Source organism: Malania oleifera, chromosome 3 (genome assembly GCF_029873635.1).
Source record: "Malania oleifera isolate guangnan ecotype guangnan chromosome 3, ASM2987363v1, whole genome shotgun sequence".
Lineage (NCBI taxonomy): Eukaryota > Viridiplantae > Streptophyta > Magnoliopsida > Santalales > Ximeniaceae > Malania > Malania oleifera.
The window spans coordinates 51732821-51760037 of record NC_080419.1 but is presented as its reverse complement, the minus strand read 5'-3'; the positions used below and the strand labels follow the sequence as shown (position 1 = coordinate 51760037).

The 27217-nt window shown below is 36.9% G+C and overlaps 1 protein-coding gene across 1 annotated transcript in view; it reads left to right on the top strand.

Annotated features, from left to right (window-relative positions):
* LOC131151766 (beta-galactosidase 9) overlaps window positions 1–27217 on the top strand; it is a 92765-nt gene that overhangs the window by 51728 nt on the left and 13820 nt on the right. The window contains exons 13-15 of the mRNA XM_058103167.1: window positions 8876–8991; window positions 12395–12492; window positions 12685–12795. Of these exons, the coding sequence (XP_057959150.1) occupies window positions 8876–8991; window positions 12395–12492; window positions 12685–12795 (325 nt within the window). The remainder of the gene's footprint in view (window positions 1–8875; window positions 8992–12394; window positions 12493–12684; window positions 12796–27217) is intronic.

The window sequence follows — 27217 nt, the reverse complement described above, 5'->3', positions numbered from 1 at the left end:
AAAGTGCTTAGTTAGGTCATGTTACTTTTTTTTTCCCTTTCCCTTTGTTCTATTTTTTCTCTTATTGTTTTAGTTTTTCCTGAGGATTTCGTGTCCTCCATTCTTCCTTAATCTCTCTCTCTCTCTCTCTTTCAATATTTTTAAAAGGAGTATAAAATAAGTGTCATAAGATGCCATTGAAGAAGAAAAGATAACTTAGCTCAGTAATCCGCTGACAACTTTGTAAATATACTAACTAATTTATTCTTACTTCAAGTGGGTGGTCTGTGCTCCTAATAAATTGCAATAGTTTATCACAAAGAAAGTGACAATCAACTTCATTGTCTTTTATCTTCTCATGAAAAACAAGATTTAAAGTGATGAATAGAAATTTGATTATCATGCATCCAAGGCTTTAAATTTCAAGTTTGACTAATCTGGCTTCAAAAGCACAGAACTTTATATTAAGGAGGATGCTTGTAGACCGATGAGCTAAGGGTTAGAATGGAGTCGCATTTCTAGAAGGATCATATTGTCTTAGTCGGAAGGACCTTTTGAGGAGCAGGAAGTGCCCCACCCCCCGGGTTTTTTGGGGGGGGGGGGGGGTTAGGGCTCTGGGGCTGGATTTCAAGATTGCTAGAAAGTGATTAAGGGGGACCTGCTTAAGGTATTTAATGAATTTTATGGGAATGAGATGCTGAGTAAGAGTATGAATTCCACTTTCATTACTTTGGTGCCAACAAAGAGTAGGTCTATCAAGATTGTAGACTACATATCTATTAGTTTACTATCTAGCATGTATAAGATTATCACTAAGGTACTAGTGACTAGGTTGAATGTGGTGCTTGGTAAGACGGTTTCTAAGGCTCTGTAGAGATTTTGATTAAATGAATAACCTCACTTGAAGATAGGTCTCTCCCTCTATTTATAATACAAATCAAATACATTCTAATGGCAATAATAGCCTTATTAACTCTCACTAATTAACATACTAACAAGCTTAATAATAATACTAAAAGACATAAATAACCTTTAACACTCCCCCTCAAGTTGGAGCATAAATATCATATGCTCCTAACTTGTTACAAATAAATTTAACATGAGCACCCCCTCAAAGTTTTGGTAAACAAATCCGCAAGCTGCATATCAAACTTCATGTAAATGGTAGTAATGAGCTTCTGCACAAGTTTCTCTCGAACAAAATGGCAATCAACTTCAACTTGTTTCGTTCGCTCATGAAAGACTAGGTTGGAGGCAATATAAAGAGCAACTTGATTATCACACATCAACTTCATAGGTTGAGAATGTGAAAAACCCAATTCTTCCAACGTGTTCTTCAACCAGACAAGTTCACAAGTAGTGTGTGCCATAGCTCTATGTGGATCTTTGGTTGGAAGATGACCCTACTTAGTCTGCATCTGTATATCCATGAATATAAGTGTGACCTGATCATGATATAAAAGACCTACCCCAGGTGCACCTTTAAGATATCTCAAGATGCGAATTGCTGCGTCCCAATGACTTGTCCTTGGAGAATCTAGAAATTGACTCACAACCCTCATTGCAAAAGGTATGTCCAACTGAATGACAATGAGGTAGTTCCAACGAGTCTCCAATGTCATCTAGGATTAGGCAACAAATCACCTATATCTAACACTAACTTGATGGTAGGATCCATGGGTGTATCAACTAGTTTCGATCCTAGCAATCCAGTTTCATCCAACAAATCAAGAACATACTTCCTCTCTTACAAAATAGCCCCCATACGAGATCTAGACACTTCTATACCGAAGAAGTATTCCAACAGTCCCAAATTTTTTGGTTTAAAACTTAGTGTGTAGAAAATATTTGAGACTCTGAATACCTTTATCATCATCACTTGTATATCATCCATATACACAACAAGAAGGATCCTACCCAATGAAGTATGACGATAAAATGTAGAATGGTTCACTGCACACCATTAAACTCAATTACTACAACACTGAAACAACCAAACCATGCTCTTGGAGACTGTTTTAAACAATGTAGTGCCTTCTTGAGTTGACACACTAAGCCTCACTCCCCTTGAGCAACAAACCGAGATGGTTACTCCATATAGACCTCCTCCTCAAGATCACTGTGCAAGAAGGCATTCTTCACATCTAATTGATGCAGAGACCAATGACAACTGGAGTCAAGGAGATGAACAAACATACCGATGTAAGTTTGGCAACCGTAGAAAGTATCAGAGTAATCCAAACCATACACCTAAGTATACCCCTTAGCAACAAGACGGGCCTTTAGACGAGCCACAGAACCATCAAGATTGACTTTCATAGAGTATACCTGTGACAACCCACAACAAACTTGTCAAGAGGAAGAGATACCATGTCTCAAGTGCCATTGTCCTATAAAACATTCATCTCTTCAACCATAGCATTCCTCCACCTATAGTGGGCTAAGCGTTCCGAAATAGATTTAGGAAGGGCAGTAGATGATAGAGCAATAACAAAACAATAATAGGAGGGTGATAAAAAGTCATAACAAACATAGTTGGAAATGGGATGTTGGGTACATGTGTGTTTGCCTTTCCAAACAGCAATGGGTGGATCAACATCATGGGAACTATGATCATCAGATGAGGAAACCAAAAGCGTGGTAGTAGAAGCTAGAGGGAACGCTCTTCCTTGGAGTTGCCATCGTGAATACTTCTACAAATTAGGACAATCGAGATGATGAGAAGGACTTGAACTACATGGAGACTCAAATGGTTGATTGGGCAAGGACAGCAAACTAGAATCTTGAAGATTAGGTAGAGGAAGAAACTCATTGAGCTAAGAAGCACTCAGGCACTGGGTGTAGTAAGGTGTGTAACATTTGCAGAAACAAAGAAGAGATGTAGCGCAAGGCTATAACAACGATATCACTTTTAAGTAGCCCAGAAAGACACATTTTATAGCACGAGGATCCAACTTATCTACGGCTGGAGTTAATTTGATGAACAATGGATACACACCCAAATATATGAGGGAGAGAGAGAATAAAGGTGAATTAGGAAAGAGAATGGAGTAAGGAATTTTACCACTAAGAACAAAGGATGAAATCCTATTGATCAGATAGCAAGTAGTAAGTACAACATCACTGTAAAACACTTTAGGTACATGCATTTGGTAAGGTAAGGTGCGAGTGATTTCAAGGATATGTTTATTTTTCCTCTCCACAATCTCATTTTGTTAAGGAGTGTGGGCACAGGATAATTGATGGATGATACCAAACTGAGTTATATAAGTAGTGAATTGTGAATTGGAATACTCTTTGGCATTATCACTTCGAAGTATTCAAACTAGCAAACCAAATTGAGTCTTTATTTTACAACAAAAGGCTCAAAATATGTAAAATAACATAGAATGATCTTTTATTAATTATAGCCAAGCCATTCTTGAATAATCATCCACAAAGGTTACATAGTACCGAAAACCCAATTTGGACATAACTCTACTAGGACCCCAAACATCATAATGGACTAACATGAAAACGCTTGCAGCTCGTTTATTGACTCGGGAAGCAAAAGGGACACGATGGTGCTTTCTTAACTAACAAGACTCACAATCAAGACTAGACACAAGACTCAAATAAAGAACAAGACGTTTTTGCTTTTCTAGTGAAGGATGACTAAGGCGACAATGAATTTGGAGAGGTGTGGCAGCAGTACTGCTGGCGGTAGAAGAAGATAGCGGCTCAAAGTGATAAAGTCCAGTAGCTTCATGCCCTTTGCCAATCATCTTCCTCATCTTCAAATCTTGAATAACCATAGAATTAGGGAAGAATGTTATTGAACAATTTGGCTTTAGTAATCTTGATAACGGACAAAAATTTGAGAGGAAACTTGGCAATATACAAAACTGAAGGGAGAGAAATAGAAGAAGTGGGATTTACAGTCCCATTTCCCTTGATGGTAGTGGTGGACCGATCATTAAGGGTAACACAAGGTAAATTTGTAGGATACTAAAGAGTAGAGAAGAAATTAGGTATACCTATGGTATAATTAGTGGAAATGGAGTCTATAACCTAAGGAGTAGGACGAGAAGTACTGGATGACAGGCATGCTATGGGATCACTTATTTGGACAAGAGATGCAATGGGAAAAGAAGCTTGTTGTGACCCTTGATGCTGCTGAAACTTGGAATACTCTTCCTTTGACATGGATATAATGTGTTGCCCCCCACTCGGCCCCAAAGGTGTGGAGTCAACGGTGGCTGCATTGGCTGCCCCCAAAGGTGTGAAGTTGGTGGTGAATGCATTGGCAACATGCGAAGGTCCACCGGGGAGATCCCAACATTGCTCAATAGTATGATTACCTTATCCACAATGAGTGCACTTGTGAGGGGCGCCTCTACCTCATTTATCTCTACCACCACGATTGCTTGAACCACCTCGATAATTTTTTTGGTTGTTTGGTAGAGAATTGTAGTCAACCTTGTGTGGCAAAGGCTGTCCTCTTAGAGCCAAATGCAAGAGTAGGAGAATGTGTGCTAAGGGAAGCATGAAGGACAAGAGAATAAACATCGGCAAATGATGGCAACTTTGCTCTATTAAGTATCTGGGACTGAACTACCTCAAACTTGGGTCTCAAGCCACCTAGAACCTGAAGAACTATGATCTACTCTCTCTGCTTCTGCATCTTACGAATGTCAGTGGTTATAGGTTGCGGGACATTAAGCTCCTCATGAATATGTCTTATCTCTCTAGAATAATCTACAAGCTCCTATCTCCTTGTTGTGATTGAAAATGCTTTTGGGATGAATCATACATACGTGTAATGTTACTAAACTATAGAAGATTGGCATAATTCCAAATCTCTTTGCACGTATCTAGATGCATGCACATTCATGCAATGTGCGGCTCCATCGAATTCCACAAAAAGGAACAATCAAGGCATCATCTTGAATCCACACTTCATTTCTCTTCTCATCAGAAGGATCATATTGGAGCAAGTGGTCACATTTTCCTAATCTTGCTAAATAAACTCGAATAGCCTTACACCATTGAAACATAATTCTTTCCATCCAACTTTTGAGTTGTTATTTGTGGCAGCGAAGAAGGAAACATGTTTTTTGGATTCATAGGTTCCATCCCAATGCTCACAAACTAGCTGTTGCACCAATGTCAAACAAGAAGAAACAATCAAAACTAATCGGGACAATCACAAACAATGTGAAGCACCAACACAACCATGGACGAGGTGAACGACTTACTAATTGATATAGCAGTGCGACAGCTACAAGAAACTCACAAAGAAGCCTTTACGAGCACCGAACAACAACTAACGGATCACACAAGTGCATGATAAAAATAGGTTGCATCTTTAAGCAAAAAACATGCGCAACAACTTGACAATGTGGTTTATAGAAGGAATCTGAACATGGCAGTAGAAAAAAAAAATAAAAAAAAGGTAGCCGGAAACTTTCATGTGTAGACGCATGGGGTTGGCACTATTGGCACGTGGCAGCGCGTGGGGCACATTCCGGTAATGGGGTTTTGTGGGGGTAGGCTTCAGAGGGTTTTGTTTTTGGATATATGGTTGGTTTTGTGGAACAATGAAGGGTGGAGGTGGATTTGAGAAGGGCAGCGACGGGAAGATGTTTTCTAGTGGTGACCGAGTATGATAGGGTTTTAGGTTGGATCACGCTCTGATACCATGTTGAGATTTTGATTAAATGAATGACCTAACTTGAAGATAGGTCTCTCCCTCTATTTATAATACAATTCAAATACATTGTAATGACAATAATCCCCTTACTAACTCACTAATTAACATACTTACAATCTTAATAATAATACTAAAAGACAAAAATATCCTCTAACAGGCTCAAATTTCTTGGGATTAGAGGGATAGTGGATGCCATTTTGATTGGTAATGAGGTAGTAGAGGACTTTGGAGGAGAAAAAAGAAGGGCCTCATTTTTCAATTGGATTTTGAGAAAGTTATGGCATTGTAAGTTGGAATTTATTTGTTAAGATTTTTGTGAGAAAGGGGTTTGGGGAGAGAAGGCATCGTTGGATGAGGGGTTCTTTGTCTAATGTGTTCTTTTCGGTTATAGTGAAAGTGAACCTAAGTCTTGGTTTAGTGCCTTGAGGGGCATTGGACAATGTGATCCACTCTCCCATTTATTGTTTGTTTTAGTGGCTAATGTTTTGAGTAGGATGGTTGAGAGGGCAAAAGACAAGGATTTGGTAAAAGGTTTGGATGCAGGGAAGAGGGAGTGGTGGTTCATATCTTCAATTTTTTGATGATACCATATTCTTTTTAGATGACCATAGTTCTTCCTTTAGGATATCCTCTCTTTATTTTTGAGATGGTTTCTAGCCTTGAAATTAACATAGGGAAGAGTGGTCTTGCTGCTATTAACATGTCTAAACGAGTTAGGGAGTTGACCTCAGTAGCGGGTTGTGGTACTTTGGATTGGCAATTTCTTATCTAGGGGTCCCTTTTGGGGGAAATCTTCAGTCAATGAACTTTTGGGATCTAGTTGTGGCAATGGTGCCCAAGCATTTTTTCCTCATGGGGGTAGAATTACTCTTATTTAGGCTTGCCTTGCTAGTGTCCCATTGTATTATCTGTCTATTTTTAACATTTCTATGGGAATTTATAGTAAGATTGAGAAAATTATGAGTGACTTTCTTTGGTTTTGGATTGGGGGTAATAGGGACCATTTGGTGAATTGTGACGTGCATTGATCAAAATTAGAGGCTGGGTTGGGCCTCTAGGAAATTTGGTGTCTAAAAACACAATTCTCCTAGCTAAATGGCTTTGGTGGTTCCCTTTAGGGGATTCTTCCCTTTGGCATAGTCATAAAAAATAAGCTTCGGCTAATGAGAATGGGTGGGACACCGATTTAGGATCTAGGCGTTCTTTAGAAAATCCATGGAGATCTATCTCACAGATTTATCCTCTCTTCATTCCCCATTTTAAGTATGTGTTGGGAGGGGGTTCCTGTATTTGTTTTTGGAAGGATCTTTGGTTGGGAATGTTGTTTTGTCCTCTTCTTTTTATTGTTTGAGCTTAGGGCGGGATAGCGTTATTTCTTCTTTTGTTTTTGATTTTGGATTGTCCTTTGCCTTCTTGGGATTTTCATTTTCAGAGATCTCTCAATGGTAGGGAGATGGATGAGCTTTCTTCTTTGTTGATTTTGTTGAAGAACTGTCATATTTCTTTGGGAGTGGTTGTTGTCTTTGCATCCTTGGGGGGGCATATTCATGCAAATCCTTCTCTGAATCCTTGACCTGCTCAAATTCTTTGCGGTTCTATAAAACTATATGGAAAGCCAAAATTTCCCCCAAAATCAAGACTTTTGTCCTCTTGGTTGTACTTAATAGAGTCAATACCAATAATTTGTTAAAGATAAGGAGACCGTTGAAAGTGCTTTTTCCAAATTTTTGCGTTCTTTGCCATAACAGTATAGAAACAAATCTCAATCATTTCTACATTGAGAATTTGTGATTTTGTTGGAGAGTGTGGAATAAGTTTTTTGATTTAATGGGAGAAAGTTGGGTTTGCCCAGAGACAGTGGACTTCTTGGTAATTTTACTATGTTGGTTGTGGAACGAGAAAGGACCGGGCAGCATTATGAAAATGCACTTATTTTGCAGCGCTGTGGGGTTTGTGATTGGAACATATTGTGGTATTTTTTGGGAAGAAATTGAATCTTTTTGGGAGAAGATTCATTACCTGGCATCATTTGGTGTGTTTGCTATGAGTGCTTTTAGGGGTCATTTGATCTTACTGTCAAAGATTATGAAAACACGAACCAGAAAACAAAAACTAAAACCAGAAATGAACCTAGAAACAGAAAGCTAGCTAATTGTTTGGTTAATATTTCTAAAGTCAAAACAAATTAAGAACTTGATTAAGAAAAAGCTCATTTTTGTCCTTGAAACAAAGTATATAAAAATATGATTAAAATATGAAAAGTACAAAATAATTCAAATTAAAAATACTTTAATAAAAATATAAATTATTATAATTATCGTAGTTTAATTATTATATTTCAAAATTCACTTTATAGGAGCAATCTTATTGCGCGTAATATTGAAAAATAGTAAAAGATATTTCTTATATGGTTTTTTTTTTCAAATTTTATGGACATTTTAATTTTAATTATATTTTTAATTCATGTGATTGTTTAATTTTAAGTTCAATTAAAACATATGTATAAAATAAATGATTTAATCGGAAAAAGTATAATTTTGGGCACCAAAATATTCTAGCAGTAGGTTGTGGAAAAACTGAAAACCATAAAATCATGTTTTCAGTTTTTTCGCAAACAAGTGAAAACTGACAGCAGAAACGGAAAGCAGACGAGAAACAAACATGCTTTCATAATCTATTTCTTTAGTGCACAAAAATGAAAACTGATAGTAGAAAGCATAAATGATGCCAAACAGGCCCTAAAGGAGTGAGCTTCTTGGATATTCAATGGGATTGACTTCGCTTTGCTGGCGTGAATTTTTGTGTTACATTTTTCTTTCATGTTCTATTTTTTTTTTTTTGACTTTCTGGTTTGTTCTAGATTATTTCTAGGAGGATCTCTTATTCTCCACTTTGTATATTCTTAATTTTTGAATGGAATTTCTTCTTGTGTTAATAAAAAAAATGGCAACTTGTCATGATCTCACAGAACATAAATACTTAAAGGTTGATGTAGCCACTAGAATTAAAACGCATTCCCTCTGTAGTCACCATTGATTATGAGCATGCTACTGAAAATGGTGAAGTTTTCTTTATTGCAACTCCATGTCATTTTTTTTCTTGAATGAAATTACCTTTTTTCTTTTGATTTAAATAATAAACACAGTTTATAATGTGTGTGTAATGCGTACTAATTCCTCTGCATCATACTTAAATGGAATGTAGAATATATGTTTCTGATGATGACATTTCGTTTTGGGAGAACAACAAAGTTAATCCTGCACTTATGATTGGTAGCATGCGTGATGTTGTGCGAGTATTCATTAACGGCCAGCTTACAGGTATTTGTTTGTTTTTCCCCCTTGCTTCAGTCTGTGTGCAAATCTTTATCTATTACAATTTTTGGTCATTGGGTTATAAATGTTATAATTTCCGAACATTAAAATTAGAGTGGGGAAAAAAAAAATTCAGAATATCACCTTGAATATGGTTTTGATTTTTATTTGTTGTTTTATTGATATCTCTATAGTATAAATGTCTTAGTGAGATCCATGAAATTTTTGAAGACTTTCATTGATATATCATATACTGATATATGGTCACTGATTTTGTTAAGTGATGGCAGGCTTGGGTTTACTTTTATTAAAGGTATTTTTGGTCATGATTCAATACACACAAACACACCCACATCTGTGTGTGTGTGTGTGAGTTGGATCATGACCAACATACCCCATACAACAGGTAAAGCCTGTCTGTGAGGGTAATTTGCACTGGCCACCACCCCTGCCCTCCCCACCACCCCAAGAATGTTTTATTGCCCCAGTCTGAATTTTCATAAAATCAAGTTGGATAATTTGTGATTTTAACATGGTGTCAGATCTCTAGTTAGATATTTTAGGTTTAGTATTGCCCTTCCCCTTATTATGTCTTATATAGTGCACTGTTCTTTTGTGTTTCTGCACCTTTTCAAGTTCAATCTGTTTTCTTCTTCATATGTGACATGGGATTGCCTAGGACAGGATGTTGGATAGTGCATGAGTTACTGGCAGCACATTCAGAGCTGGAAAGCTCTAGCAGCAGTGTACATGAGAGGGGTCTGATTCCTGCGTTAATTTCATCTCAAGATGGAATAATAAGTCTTTTATTTATCAAAACTTCCAAGCCCAGTTGAGTTGCACATGAGTGGGCATGTTAGATATTAAAAACATATTCCAAGGAAGTGGTTATGGCACTTCCTTTGCGTGTAAGGTAATTTGTAGTAAATCTCAACTTATACAAAATGGATGTGATGCTAAAGTGGGAAATCACTTATTTGAGTCCTTGGAAATTTGTATGTGAGATTTATAACTACTTCTTTCCTAGTGTCTGGTATAAAGTTGGTAATGGGGGAGAGAATTTGGTTTTGGGAGGGTTTTTGGGTGGGGGAGGTGCCTTTGGCTTCTGCGTATTCTTATTGTTTATCTACTCTTATGAAACCATTATGTTTGCTTCCCTCCTTTTTCAAAATGATGGACATTCTTGGGATTCCCATTTTGTGAGGAACCTTAAGAAGAAAAATTAATGAGTTGGCCCCCTTGATTGCTGTGCTTGATTCTTTTCATGTTCATTTGGGGAGCGATAAAAGAGTTTGGAGCTTAGATTCTTCCGGGGAACTTTTTGCAAATCTTTTTTTTTTTTTCCTAATTAGATTCTTGAACCTACCGTTACTCCTCTTGCCCTTTACTCTTTGATTTGGAAAACTAAGGGTTTGTGTGGAAAACATTTTCCATTTTTTAGTTTTCCAAAGAATTATAAAAATTTTAGCTTATTTTTAAATTTTTTAAGATTCTATTAAAAGGGTAGAAAATAAAGAATTTTTTTGAATGTGCAAAACAGTTCAGATTTTATTTCTAGATTTCAGAATAATTACAAAAAAGACAACATGTTCTCCAATTTTCCAAAAATTATATAAGATATTATTTAGGATCATGGATTTTGGGGCTTGAATTTGGATTTGTGTGGATGTGGAAGAAACTCACTACATAATCCACACAAATTAGAGTCAAATATCTGAATTCCATGCTCTTATATGCAAAGTAAGAGTTAGAAATCTAGGAAAATAATAAAAAGATGTTTTCCAAATTTTCTATATAAATTTGGAAAAGGTGGTTTTTTCATAATTATTTGAAAAATTAGGAATGAAAAATAAAACTATTTACACATGTAAATAGTGGCGAAACTCTTTTTTAATTTTTTTGGAAAGCCAAAATGGAAAACAAAACTGTTTTCATAGCTAAACGGGCACTAAGATTCCTTAAAAATCGAGGTTTTTATTTCCTAGACTGCAATCCTTGAGAAAATCAACGTCAATGGCTTGCTTCAAAATAGGACACCTAAAGGTCCTGTTGCTTGATATTTGTGTCATTTTCTATAGTAGTGGGAGGAATTTTTCACATTTATTTTTACAGTGTCCGTTTACTTTGGCTCTTTGGGATATGTTGTTTAGTATTTTTGAAGAAAACTGGGTCTGCTCCTCCACTTTGAAGACGTATCTTACTACTATGTTTAAGTTGTTAAGTTGTGGGCCAACAACAAATATCAAGCTTTAACACTATTCTTTGTTTATCAAATAAGTATATATAAATAAAACATATTCTTGGGCCTTATAACTCAATCTTTTATGATGAGTGGATCTTCAGTTAGGTCAGACCAATCGAAGATATGCTGAAAAAGCTCCTCCAACTTGACCTTTAGCCCAATTTTATTCTGCAGGTTGAGAAATATGCTGGTTTATGTATGATTGACAAGAGCACAAGGAGTAGTAAATCTCTTTCTCTGTCCCTATATTAGAGGTTAAGCGTACACTATGCTCGAGCAAGTATTAACACGTAACTTAAACTCAGTAGTTTTATTTTATTTTATTTTATTAGATATGACTAACTATAAATGGTGTCAAATGGTTACAAACATGAGTGGATGCTTTTAAGCCGCTAATAGTATTAATTTTTTTTTTTTTTTTCTATTTTTTCTAATGTTACTTCAAAAAAAATTGTTCATCTTTTCTTGAAAACCATGAAAGAGAAATGTTTAATGCAATTTGAAAGAAAAATATTATTGAGAGAAGGAAGATCCCAAAAGGGTCTTGCCAATTTATAAGTATGTGTGTGTGTTTTGGGGAGGAGGGGGAGCAAAGCAAAAACTTTCTAATGTGCATTAAGCTCCATCATCTTGAAGCACAAGTGAGGAAGACTTGAAAAAATAAGGGGTCAATAGAATGACCGCTGAAGTTTGAGACAGAGGAGAGAAATGAACTAACGCTGGAGTTTACCTTTGCTGTGGCATAATGTTGAGTAATAGGTATCCTCCTTTTAGAATATCCTTCCATTCTTTGGTTGAGGATGCAATGCCTGGTCTTTTAATGTGCAAGATTCTAAAAGAATTCCTATTCCGTACTGTGTGTCATGGAAAACGTGTAAGACTCAACTATTGAAAAGTCGCGTGTTTAAATATTTTACAGATATTGTTTTATTTTATTGTTGTTTTCTTGGGTAATTAAATATGCCAGAATTTTCTCATGTACTTTCTGGTGGACTGTCCAAAAAATTTTACTCTTACTAGAAATAGCCTTTTATGATAAGTGCAATGTTTTGGAGCAGGAAGACTCTATATCTCTTTAAATGAAAGTTTCCTAAAATGGTTGTTGCTCTCTCTCTCTCTCTCTCTCTCTCTCTGACAAGTATGCTACATTGTGTTTTGGGAATGAAGGCAGCGTGGTTGGTCACTGGGTCAAGGTGCTGGAGCCTCTTCAGTTTTTCCAGGGTTACAATGACTTGGTTTTATTATCTCAGACTGTGGGTTTGCAGGTAATATTTTATTATACCATTGGATTTTGCTGGTTATAATGCCTTTTGTTAAACCAGTGTATGCCTAAGTTTACTTTAGTGCACTTACCCATAATTTTTGTGGTTTCTAGTTGACAAAGTTTTCTTTGTCATAGGGCCTATAAAGAACATTTTTAACTCTTCTATGTCATTTACTTCTATTTTACCATACAGAACTATGGTGCCTTCTTGGAGAAAGATGGAGCTGGATTTAAAGGCCAAATTAAGCTTACTGGATTTAAAAGTGGGGATATTGATCTCTCAGAGTCATTATGGACCTACCAGGTATATTACTATTGTAACGTTTCAAATTTCAATGGTGAATTTTGATAATAAATGCAATCACCATGTTAGCTTTTCTTCTTCACTCCCTAACAATTTTTTCCCCTTTCCCCAATGTTTTTTCACTTAGTTGATGCACAAAAATTTGCAGTGTGTTAGTTTTTGAACATATAGACTACTTATCCACAGCATGTCTTTGTCTATTTCATATTTGATATGATAGGCAAACTTAAGGGCTTTGAAACCACAGAATTACAAATGCTTATGCTTTGGCTCTTCTTTAGCACATCATCTGCCTTGCAAAAGAAATTTAACCAGTGCAATGTCCAATAACAGAAATAAGCCCTAAGGCTCACCCGTTAATGGAATCTATAGCTTGTCCTCATAGGGGACATAGGAAGAAGCTAATAGCCTCCAGGGTTGCTAACAGACTTATGTAACCTATAGAAATGTCGTTATCTTATGGCACATGGTCGACTAGCTAAAGGCCTCCCTATCTTTCTCATTTTCCTGTTTAAGTTATCAAAGATTGGGTTATTCAAGTTTTGGATGATTTTCAGTACTTCACGAACATGGAGTAAGCTGAGAAAGGGGAAGATTTTATGCATTCCCTCTTGAGCAGTTTTTAATCGAGCAGAGAAGAAAGCAGAAAGTGGCACTCTGTATTTTGTTGGAAGCTGGGATCTGTTTTCTTTGGATTGTTAATATGTTTATTTTTTTTTACTTCAAGTGGGTATTCCATGAAATATGATCAAACACTGAAAAAGTCCAACTCTATAATGATCCATCTCAATCATTTGAACAGCTGTTTAAAGAAATTTCACTTTGTACTAAACCCAACCTGAAGCTGGGATTTCATTTCATTCCTTACTTTAACGCATTGTTTGATGAGGTATTTGCCATTTATCTCACTGCTTCACTCCTTATTTTAATATTTTTTTGTTCAAAAAAATTCATGCTTAAGTTGGATGTTGGGCTGTGAATTTTTTGCAATTTAGGGAAAATTGTTCATACTAATCCTAAACCAGTTTCTGCTTGTATCTCGAGGTTTTCTTTTGATTCATTGCAATGTTAAGAACGCCTAGATGGTTAAGACACATCTGTTGGAATTGGTGTATTCCTAGAGGGGGGTGATTTGGGTATTAAAAATTTTCTACCTAGGTCAATCTAATCAGCAGCAGTATAACCCAACCTAGGGCTTGTCTATGTAATCCCAAATGCGCAGATAAATATAATGTGTGGAAATTAAATCATGCGCAACATTCACAGTCTATTGAAAATAACATACATGTGCAATAAATAAATTGCGGAAATATAAAGTGCACACACGGTATGTTATCGGGGTTTGGCCAATACTGCCTACGTCCCTACCTCAGCTCGCAAGCCTGAGGATTCCACTAATGCTCACTTATTGAGTGGAGCGACATTGTTTACAACATCAGGTCAAATTATCAGGGCTGACCTCAACCTTTACAACCAATCCTTACGGGCTAGATTTGCACCCCATCAGGCCACGCCTGTAATTACAGTCAATTAAGTTTTTCGTACAATTAAAAGTGCTTCCAACACAAACAGATTTGTACAATAATATGATCCAAATATATGCACTCATAGATGATATAGATTTAATGCTCAAGTGAGATCTTGAAAATTTAATTCAAGACAATATATTCAACAAATGAATATTCAAGGTTTCCTCAAAACCCTAATCAAGTATCACAAAGATATTTTATCAAATATAATCACAACAGACACTTAGGGTTTAAGCTTGCAAAAGATTTATCAAATAAAGTAAGCAAGCTCTCAAGTCTTGCAATTTAAATGTATAGACTAGGAAGCTAAAACAAGTTATTCCCAATCAAATATTTATATACAAAATATTATGGGAATAAACAATCAAGCAAAACTCTCGAAAAGATTTTTCATATATGTATGAATATGTGAGAGTAATGCCAAGGAAATGATTTCAAAGATGCACGTAATAACCACAATCAAATCCCTACAAACTTGCAATTGATTTGCAAGAGAGGAATTATATGAAACTCTCTACTTCAAAAATAATATTTGCAAGTAAGTGTAAGAGAGAATATTAAAAAAATATGCTTGGAATGTAAAGTATATAGCAAAAGAGGTATAAAAATTTGAGAGGAATTTTTGCTAATTACTTTTGCTAATCGCTTCGCTAATCAAGGAAAATGAGGGGTAGACATAGAGTACCTTCAAAAAATAGCCATTGGGGACACATTAGGTATTTTGAAAAAGTTTAATTAAATTTTAAACCCCAAATACCCTTAATTATGCACGGTAAAAATAAGGCAACCTGATAGTTTCGGTCGTCCGGTTCTTAGGGTTGGTCGCCTGAATAGACACAGAGAAAAGTGAACTTTTTGACTTCGGGTGCCCGAGGGTGAGTTTGGGTGGCTGAGCCAAGGCAATTTCCCAAACGTTCGACGTTCGGTTGCCTAGTGAGTAGTTCGGTTCGCCGAACCTCACAATTCGGTCGCTTGGGATGATTTTGAACTAAACGTTTGGTCGCCCAGGGACAGTGGAAAAGTAGCTTTTAAGCATTCGGTCAACCGGGGATAGTTAGTTCAATTTAAGTTCGGTTGCCCGGGCCTCAGTCAATTTGTTGACTCTTTGCACATTCGGTTGCCCGAACCATTTTTAACACTCTAGGTTCGGTCGCCCGAAGCCCTTTCAAAATTCAAGTTATGTTCTGATTGGCTTCATAAGTTTCGTCCCTATAATTGTAAGTGTGATTTTAATCTTCTAGGTATTTTTCATTATGTGTATGGGGACCTATGGTCAGTCTAAGGCCTAGTCTTTTAAATTAAGCCCAAAAAATCTGGTGTCGATTGACCGAAGGTCGATCGAAGTCTTTTCTATGGTCATTGAGTTCCATATGGTCAGACTATGACCTTTGAGCAAAAACCTATCATGCATGAGATGTAGTTATTACAGACTACAATATTACAAACCAAATAATGAAACAAAATGCATTATACAAAATAAACAATAAGTCTTCTTCTTCTTTGCTCTTCTAAAACTTCATAAAATATTCCAGGAATATGTGCGCTTTACGTCCTTTTTGGCTTCCATTTCCTTGCCTTATGTGTGTTTTTGAATTAAAGACCTGTTCAAGTACTGAGTGCACACAACATCAATTCTATGGAAGAAAACAAAACTCAATTTTAGGTTAAAAGTTTAAAGATTCAAAAATAAAAATGGTTGGATGGAACATGAGGAAAAAAAAATTTAATATCTAAATGGTCTGTAACAGTATTCTTGTAAAGTTATGGATGGAGGAGAGGAAGAGAAGAAGAAAAGTAGAGAAAAAGGAAGTGGCACTTTTCCTGGAGCATACATACAGCTCTAGGTCTTCCCTCTTATATGTCATTAATAATAAAAAAAAGACTTGGAATGAAAATACCTCCATTCACACAACCTAATTACTAAAAATAACATATTGTCTTCAAACGCTCCCCCTCAAGCTGGAGGTATATTAGTATCATCTAATCCAAGCTTGTTACAGCGTTAAACTAAGTGTGCTTAAATAAAGGCTTTGTGAAAATATCGCCTAGCTGCTATTTTACAAGGGAGGTTCTGATGATCTTCTTCAACACAACATCCCTCACAAAATGAGACTCAACTTCAACATGCTTTGTTCCCTTATGAAACATTGGATTTCTAGTAAATATAAATGGCAGCTTGATTATAAAAACTTATGTTAGAATGCCACTTTATCAAAAAGTTTAAGCTATTAGGTTGTGAGCCAAGTAGCCAATTATGTATATCAAGCTTTAATACTCCCTCGCATGTGGAGCCCGACAGCACATGGAGAGATGAACAGTCAATAGATGACATCCATTATAGGGAATACAATAATTTTTATACACCTCACAATAAATGCTAGCAACAAGACTAGGACCCATGACCTCTTGTTTACCAGCTTTGATACCATGTTAGCGTACCACTTTACTTAAAAACTTAAGCTTTTAGGTAGTGGTCTGACAATGTATATCAATCTTTAACATTATCTATTGGCTTCATTACCAAGAATCCAATCTTTGAACTAACATATTTCAACCACATAAGCTCACTCACAAAATGAGTCATAGTTCAGTATTCTACGTTAGCACTAGATCTTGTTACAGTAGTTTGTTTCTTGCTACACTAGGCAACTAGATTATCTCCCACAAATTTATCTAGTAGCAGACCTTCAATCATCAACAGAGCCATCCCAATTTGCATCAAAGCAGAATTTTCATTACATTCATATATCAAACTTTGCGAGGGAGCTTTTGTGATACCACAAAATCCTACAACCACCATCCCAGTGTGGTTATTTGGGACTTTCTATAAACAAATAGCTCCCACTACAAAAGATATGTCAGGTCTAGTGACAACCAAGTAGATCAACACGCAAATCAACTACCTATCTTGACCTTTTGGCTTCAAGGTCTGGTTTGACATCCCTAGGCAACTTCATGTTGGGATACAAAGAGTATATAACTAACAAACCTATCTTGCTTAGAATGTCCAAGGTATATTTTTTGTTGAGATGGATTAAACCCTTTCCTACACTGTACAATTTCAATATCAAGGAAGTAAAACCAAGTACCCAAGTACTTGATTTGAAATGCTTGAATAAACTACTAGAAGTACCACACCTATCACGTTTTTTTGTGAACAAAGATCAAATTATCAAAGTAACAGTGGATAAAGCCAAACAAGGACCGTCACACTAAGTTGATCAAAACGAGGCTTAAGGAGACTGCTTAGCATCATAAATGACCTTTTGCAACCTAAACACTTCCCCAACCTCCCCCTGAGCAACATTATTTATATAAAAGAAAAACAAAAAGCCTTCTTTGGCCTTCAAAACACCAATTTTAATTTATGGTAATTTTGAATTAAAAATAATACAAAATTATATGAACCGATTGAAATAACTGCTTGTAAGATCAATACACGAGTAATATTTTGTTGAGCACCAAGAGAGAAGGTCTTAAAATAATCGATACCATATGTTTGGGTGTACTCTTTGGTAATCAATCAAGTCTTAAGACATTCAATAGAGTTTTCAAGGAAATGTTTGATGGTGTAGACCCAACTACACCTAACCAACTCCTTATCAAGAGAAAGATCCACCAAGTCCCATGTCCCTTGAGTGGTTGAGGCATGCATTTTTATGTCCATTGCATGCTTCCACCTAGGGTAGCAAGCGCTTGAACATATGAGGGAAGGATAGAAATAAAGGAAATAGACAACGCAAAATAAGGCATAGGACTAGGAAGGTGAAGAACTAAAACATAATAAGCCATAGGATAAGCAACTAAAGATTGCTAAGTACATGTTTGAGTACCTCTCCAATGGGCAATGGGCAATGGGCAAATCCAAGTCATATTGGATGGATCTCTAGAACTACAAGTCAAAACAGTTGTTGTGAAGCTAGAGATGGAAGCAAGAAGAAGAAAAGAAGAGAAGAAGAGAAGAAAAGCAAAACAAAGAAATGGAAAGAAGGAAGTGGCAGTTTCCAGGAGAGTTACGTTCAGCTCTAAGTCTTCCCTTTTATATGTTAATAATAAAAAAGCTCGAAAGACAAAAGTTACCCTATTTTTACAACAAATAATCACTTTTCTCAGTATACTCTCTTCCAAGTTGGAGGTACATAAATATCACATAACTGCAACTTGTTACATCCACTAGACAAGCCATGCTTAAATAAAGCATTCATGGAAATAGTGCCTAGCTGCCCCACACATATCACTAATGGACTCCTTAAAACCTTCTTCGACATAGTATCCCTCACAAAATGACACTCAACTTCAATGTGCTTTGTGCTTTTTCAAAATACAAGGTTTCTAGCAATGTAAATGACAACTTGATCATCACAAAACATATTTTTGGGCTTTTAACCAAGAATCCCATCTTTGAGCCAAAATACTTCAACCAGATAAGCTCACTTGTAGTATGATTCGTAGCTTGGTATTATGCTTAGCACCAGATCTAGCTACAATTGTTTGTTTCTTGCTATACCAGGTAACAAGATTACCTCCCACAAATGTATAGTATCTACTACCTGACCTTTTATCATCAACTAAGCCAGCCCGAATTGCATCAAAATACTTCATGATCTCATAGTATTACATTTATATATCAAATCTCTACTAGGATAGCCTTTGGGATACCTTAAAATCCTATAGACAACACCACGGTGTTCTTGTTTGGGGCTTTCCATAAACTGAGACACCCATCCCTCACAACAAAGGTTATGTTTGGTCTAGTGACAATCACTTAGATCAACTTGCTAGCTAACTGTCATCAACGTTAATCTTCGAAGTTTGGTCCAACACCCATAGACAACTTCACATGGGATCCATAGGAGTATTAATCGGTTTAGCTCCCAACATACTAGTCTCACTTAATAAGTCCAAGGTATATTTTGCTGGGATAGAGTCAACCTTTATTACACTGTACAATCTCTATACCAAGAAAGTAACATAGAGTACCCAAGTCCTTGATTTGAAATTTTACTTGAAGCCTCTACTTGATATCCAAAATCCTGCTTTGGTCATTGCTAGTGATGATGATGTCATCAACATAAACTACTAGAAGCACTAGCCTCTCTCATTTTGGCAAATAAAGACCAAATGATCAGAGTAGCACTGAATAAAACCAAATGCAGAGACCACCTCATTGAATTTGTCAAACTAGGCTTGAGGAGATTGCTGAAGACTACAAGTCGCCTTGTGCAACCTACATACCTTACCATCTTCCATTCATCCCCCTAAGCAACATAACTAGGATGTTGTCTCATGTATACCTCTTCTTACATATCTCCATTCAAGAAGGCATTCTTCATATCTAATTGGCATAAGGGCCAATCTAAATTAACCGCTAATGATATCAATGCACAAGCAAAATTTAGTCTACCAACAGGAAAGAAAGTTTCAAAATAATCAATGCCATATGTTTGAGTGTACCTCTTGGCAACAAATCGAGCCTTAAGCCATTTAATAGAGCCGTTAGGAAGATATTTGATAGTCTAGACCCAACTACACCTAACTCCTTAGTAGGAGGTAGATCCACCAAGTCCCAAGTCCCAAGTCCCTTGAATGGTCAAGGCATCCATTTCTACATCCTTTGCATGCTTCCATCTAGGCCCCAAGGTTAGCAAGTGCTTCAGCATTTGCGAGAAATTGATAGAGACAAAGGTCATTGACAAGGCAAAAGAAAGCATAAGACTAGGAAGGTGTTGAATTGAAACAAAACGAGTAATAGGATAAGCAATTAATGACTGTAGAGTATATGTTCAGTTACTTTTCTAGTCTACAATTGAAAAATGCCAGCAATGTTGACCTCATGCGCCGGCGCATAAGTGAATTCTGGTTGCCTTTTTTTTTTTTCCCCTTTTTCCCCCTCTGCCATGTTCTATTCCTTCTCTAGACAATATTATCAAGCTGTTGGGTCTGTTTTTTTGCTAAAAAATCCAACCTCTTTCGACCATGTGCTTGCGATATTCCACGAATCTCTGTTCAGGGTTTGTGAAGGCTTCTTTGTGAGTTTTTTTGGAGCAGTGGCAGCATTCGTATGTTCAGTTGTGAGGTTGGGGCAATGCTATATCTTTCGGTGAGTTCTTCACCTAGTCCGTGGTTGTGTTAGTGCTTCACATAGTTTGTGATTGTCCCAATCAGTTTTGATTATTCTTGTTTGGCATTGGTGTGGTTGCTGATTTGTGAGTGTTGGGATGGAATCTATGAATCCCAAAATCTGTGTACTACATTGCTGCCACAAATAACGACTCAAAATTTGGATGGAAAGAAATATGTTCGATGGTCTAAAGTTGTTTGGGTTTATTTTGTGGGATTAGGAAAATTTGACCATTTGCTCCAGTTTGATCCTTCTGATGAGAAGAAAAAAAGACGTGTGTGTTCAAGAAAATGCCTTGATTGTTTCCCTCTTATGGAGTTCAATGGAGCCATAGATTGCACAGATTTGTATGCATCTGGATACGTGCAAGGAGAAGATGATAGCTGTGCAACCTGTAACTATCAACATTTGAAAGATGTAGAAGCAGAGGGAGCAGATGATAGTTCTTCATGTTCTAGCAGGCTTGAGACCCGAGTTTGAGGCAGTCCGGTCCCAGATACTTAGTAGTGCTGAGCTGCCACCATTTGCTGATGTTTATTCTTGTGTCCTTCATGCTTCCTTTAGCACACATTCTTTTGCTCTTGCATCTGGCTTTGAGAGGACAGCTTTTGCTACAAGGGTGATTATAGTTCTCTGCCAAACAACCACAAAAGTTATCGAGGTAATTCAAGTGGTTGTAGTGGTAGGGATGGATGAGGTAGAGGTACTCCTCACAAGTGCACTCATTGTGGACGGAGTAATCATATTATTGAGTAGTGTTGGGATCTTCACGGTAGACCTTCACATGTTGGCAATGCAGCCAACACTAACTTCACATCTTTAGGGGCTGCCAATGCAGCCATCACCAACTCCTCACTCAAAGGCCGAGTGGGGAGCAACGTATTATATCCATTTCAGAGGAAGAGTATTCCAAGTTTTAGCAGTATCAAGCGTTACAACAAGATTCTCTTCTCATTGCATCTCTTGCCCAAACAAGAAATCCCACAATATGTTTGTCATCCAGTACTTCTCATCTTAATCCTTAGGTTATAGACTTTGTTGCCACTGATCATATCACAAGTATACCTAGCATCTTCTCCACTCTTCAATATTCAGGAAATTTACCTTGTGTTACTCTTGCTGATGAATCCACCATTGCAGTCAAGGGAATTGGGACTGTAAATCCCACTTCTTCTATTTCTCTTCCTGTGGTTTTATATATTCCCAAATTTCCTTTCAATCTCATGTTCATTAGAAAAATTACTAAATCCATGAATTGTTTAGTGACATTCTTCCTTGATGCTATGGTTATTTAGGATTTGAAGACAAGGGAGACAATTGGCCAAGGGTGTGAACCTGGTGGACTACCACTTTGACCGCTATCTCCTTATACCGCTTGCACTGCTGCTGCCACACCTTTCAAACTCATTCGCCATGGTCATCCTTCATTAGAAAAGTTACAATGTCTTGTTCCTAGTTTGAGTTTTGTGTCTAGTCTCGATTGTGAGTCTTGTTAGTTAGGAAAGCACCATCGTGTTCCTTCTGCTTCTCGAGTCAATAAACAAGTTGCAAGCCCTTTTATGCTAGTTCATTATGATGTCTGGGGTCCTAGTAGGGTTGTGTCCAAGTTGGGTTTCAGGTATTTTGTAACCTTTGTGGATGATTTTTCAAGAATGAATTGGTTATATATAATAAAAGATCGTTCTGAGTTATTTCATATATTTTGTGCCTTTTGTTCTAAAATAGAGACTCAATTTGGTTTTCCAGTTCAAATACTTCGAAGTGATAATGCTAAAGAGTATTTCGGTGCACAATTCACTGCTTATATGACTCAGTTTGGTATTGTTCATCAATCATCCTGTGCCCACACTCCTTAACAAAATGGGGTTGCAGAGAGGAAAAATAAACATCTTCTTGAAGTCACTCGCACCTTACTTTATCAAATGCATGTACCTAAAGTGTTTTGGAGTGATGTTGTGCTTACTGCTTGTCTAATCAACAAAATGTCATCTTATATTCTTAGTGATAAAATTCCCTACTCCATTCTCTTTCTTAATTCACCTTTATTTTTTCTCCATCCTTGTATATTTGGGTGTGTGCCCTTTGTTCATCAACTAACTCTTGGGGTGGATAAGTTGTATCCTCGTGCTATAAAATGTGTCTTTTTGGGCTACTCATATACTCAAAAGGGATATTGCTGCTATAGTCTTATGTTGCATTGCTTCTTTGTTTTTGCCGATGTTACCTTCTTTGAGTCTACACCTTACTACACCCAGTCACTGAGTGCTTCTAAGCTCAATGAGTCTCTTCTTTTGCCTAGTCTTTCAGATTCTACTCTATTGCCCTTGCCCAACCATCCGAGTCTCCACGTAGTTCGAATCCTTCTCATTGTCTTGTTCACGATGGCATCTCCAAGGAAGAGTCCCCTCTAGCTTCCACTACCATGCCTTTGGCTTCTTAATCTGATGATCATACAGCCTATGATGTTGATCCTCCTATTGCTGTTCGGAAAGGTAAACGAATATGTACTCAACTCCCATTTCCAATTATGTTTGCTATGACTCCTTATTACCCTATTATTGTTAGTGCTGTATCATCTACTACCCTTCCTAAATCTGTTTCGGAAGTCTTAGTCTATTTTGGGTGGCGGGATGCTATGGTTGAAGAGATGAATGCTTTACATGACAATGGTACTTGGTACCTTTTCCTCCTAACAAGTCTTGTGCTTAGTTGCCGTTAGGTTTACATCGTGAAAGTCAACCCTATTGGTTTTGTGGCTCGTCTTATTGCTAAGGAATACACTCAGGTGTATGGTCTGGATTATTCTGATACTTTTTCTTTGGTTTTCAAACTTACATCAGTACGTTTTTTCTTCTCCTTGGTTACTACTTGCCATTGGCCTTTGCATCAGTTTTATGTGAAGAACACCTTCTTGCATGGTGACCTTGAAGAGAAGGTTTATATGGAGCAACCACCTGGGTTTGTTGCTCAGGGGGAGTCATTCTTAGTGTGTCGGCTCATGAAGGCTCTCTATGGTTCAAAACAATCTCCTAGAGCATGGTTTGGTCGTTTTAGTGTTGTAGTACTTGAATTTGGTCTTTGATGGTGTGTTGTGGATCGTTTTGTGTTTTATCATCATACTACATCGAGTAGGATCCTTCTTATTGTTATGGGGATGATATTGTTGTTACAAGTGATGATGATAAAGGTATTTAGAGTCCCAAAATTTTTTCTACAGACTAAGTTTTAGACCAAATATTTGGGATCGTTGAAATAATTCTTGGGTATAGAAGTATCTAGATCTCGTATGGGTATTGTTTTGTCACAGAGGAAGTATGTTCTTGATCTGTTGGATGAAACTAGATTGTTGGGATCTAAGTCGGTTGATGCATCCCTGGATCCTAGTAGCAAGTTAGTGTCAGATATGGGTGACTTGCTACCTAATCCTAGATAAATCTAGGGACTTGTTGGAAAGTTGAATTATCTCGTAGTCACTCGGTCGGATATATCTTTTGCAACAAGTTTTGTGAGTCAATTTCTAGATTCTTCGAGGACAAGTCATTGGGATGTAGTAAATCGTATCTAAGATATCTCAAAGGTGCACCTAGGAGAGGTCTTTTATATCGTGATCAGGGTCACACTTATATCCATGAATATACAAATGCAGATTGGGTTGGGTCACCTTCCAGTCGGAGATCCACAACAGGGTATTGTATCTTGGTTGGTTGAAGAACATGTTGGAAGAATTGGGTACTTCTCATTCTTAGCCTTTGAAGTTGATGTGTGACAATCAAGCTGCTCTTCATATTGCCTCCAAATCGGTCTTTCATGAGTGAACGAAGCACATTGAAGTTGATTATTACTTTGTTCGAAAGATACTTGTGTAGAAGCTCATTACTACTGCATATGTGAAATCGGATATGCAGCTTGCTGATTTGTTTACCAAAGCATTGGGGGATGATCGTGTTAAATTTATTTGTAACAAGCTAGCTAGGAGCATATAACGTTTATGCTCCAACTTGAGCGGGAGTGTTGGTTATTTATGTTTTTTGGTATTATTATTATTATTATTATTATTATTAATTGTGTTAGTATGTTAATTAGTGGGAGTTATTAAGGGTATTATTGTCATTAGAATGTATTAAATTTGTGTTATAAATGGAGGGAGAGGCCTATCTTCAAGTTAGGTCATTCATTTTAATCAAATCTTAACATCTACATTCTCCATCATAAATATCTACCACACCCAGGACATCGAGGGCAAGTCTATAGAGTGCTTAAAGTGATCCTACTCCTTGAGATCCCATTGTGTAGTTCATTTGAGAAACTCCTTTAAAGCTTCTAGAATTGTTGGCAACAGACTAGGACAAGGTTTTGTAGTCATTATGTGACCTCTAACGTTATACCCTTCGAGACGCATCCGCTATCACTCCAGGTCACACCAGAAGATAGGTTGTTTGAAGAATTGGATTCCCTCTTGGGTGCATGTCAGCTGGGGCCCTCCTGAATCTGCCGCTAACTCATGTCTCCTCTTCCGCTGACCAACATGATTGTGCGAGGCTAATAAATCTCTTTCAACTCTGTTGCTGCTTGAATCAGAGAACGGTAATTGGTCAAACTTAATATAGATATCTTAGATTTGGTATCCAGTTGCAATCCATCCTCAAATTGCCTACATCTATTAGTCTTGTTCTCCACCATTCGCTTTGTATAATGGGATAACTCCCTAAAATTCTACTCATACTGCGCAACTTAGTAGCTTGGGTCAATCTCATTAACTCACTCAGTCTCTCCACTATCCAGATTCTTCGAGGAAAAGCCTTGAAAAATTCCTGCTGGAAATTAGCCAAAGACTGGGCATGAAGGGCTACTAATTGCCACCACTTTAGGGCCTCGCCTTTTAGCAAAAAAGTGGCAAAGAGGCCAAGCTTCTCCTTATTGATACAACCAATATGGTCACAAACTTGAACTATCTGTTGAAACCACTACTCTTTCTTAAGTGGGTTTGTAGAACTAGTAAAATCTGTTGGCCCCAATTATGAGCTCGCTTAGGGTCCAAAAGATCTCTCCTCCTTAACTTGGGTGGGTAACCTTGCAGCAACCGAAACAATTGTTTGAGCTAATAAATCTACCATATGTTGAAGCTCAAACACACGAGGTGTAGCAAATGCAGGTGCAGGTGCATGTGCAGGTGCAGGTGCTTGACATGTAGTATTAATGTCTGGCTCAGGTGCATGCTCAACAAAAGCAACGAGACCATCCTCTGGATCCCTATGAATAGAAGAAAGAGGTTCATAATGAGGAATCCTATGGGATTGGCCACGAGTACGCATGGTACCTACGAAGTGACAAAAGGTTTAGAATATAAGGCTCTATAGGACCTATAACCTAAGCTTTGATACTACAAAAGTGTCACACCTGACCCAGCGGGTCTCACTTATTTGAGTTAGGATGGACTACAAGAAAGTCCAACTTTCAAGCCTAAAACATATGTTAATAATCAAAAGATATTCTCCCAAAAATAACATAATGAAGTACTAAATAAAGGAGAAAAATGTAGTTCGTAATTGTTTTGTAATGCAATTCCAAAAATCAGCAAAATTCCAACTACTCTGATCAAAAGAGTCCCAACAAAGTCAAGAGTATTTAAAAAGTACTATGACCCACTAGTAAAATATAAGTAAAATAATAAACTGAAAACAGTGTGGCTGGATGGGAACAATAAACAACCTACTCCCCAAAAAGAAAATGATTGGGATGAGGTAATGCTCGGTGAATGGATAATAGAGATAACAAGAGCTACAATATGCTTTGAAAAAATAAGAATTTTGAAAAAAAACGTAGTTGTTTTCTCATAAACCAATTAAATATCATTGTTAGCATACAAAATCTAGATATTACATAAATCTTTATATTCTCAAAACAATTTACATAATAATACATTGAGTACAGAACCTGGTGGACACACAATTATGCTAGAGCCACATTAACAAAAACAGAACAGAACATACAAAATCAGAGTCATATGTGCGCAAACAAGGATCATAATCAGAATATTAGATATATCAGAATGAATGAGGCGGACAAAGGTCCTCACACCCAAGATCTTAGAAGCACATCAGACAGTTGGGTTTATCCTTAAAAAAAAAAAAAAAAAACAAAAGGGCAGCCTGGTGCACAAAGCTCCTGCGTATGCGGGGTCCGGGGAAGGGGCGGACCACAATGGGTCTATAGCACGCAGCCTTACCTTGCATTTTCGCAAGAGGCTGTATAATTACAGAATAACATTTTTTCAAAAATAACGTAGCTCTTGTCAATTTTCCAAACTAACATGTAATTGCAAAGAGAGAATTAATATCAACTATGATTTTTAAAAGTAAACCTTAAGATAAATTTGCATAAACTAATTTTAAGCTTCTTAAAATAGATATAAAAATAATTCTATCATCCATTCACAGTAATAACTAGAACGTCAGAGCTGTGGACTTAAACCATAAAGTCAATTTTTTTTCTTTCACATTACTGTTATTGAAATAAATATAAGGATCCCTTAATATGTATAAAATTCCAAAATATAATACTTTTAGATTAGGTAAAAACTTCATCACATAATCAAGATACAAAAATATATCAATTATAAAAAAATATATTTCATATTATTATTATTATTATTATTATTATTATTATTATTTTTTGATCAGTAAAGGTAAATGTATTAATCTATCTGAATATATACAACATTTGTTGGGCATACCCAGACAACCATAGGGGGCATCTACTCCATCACACTGAT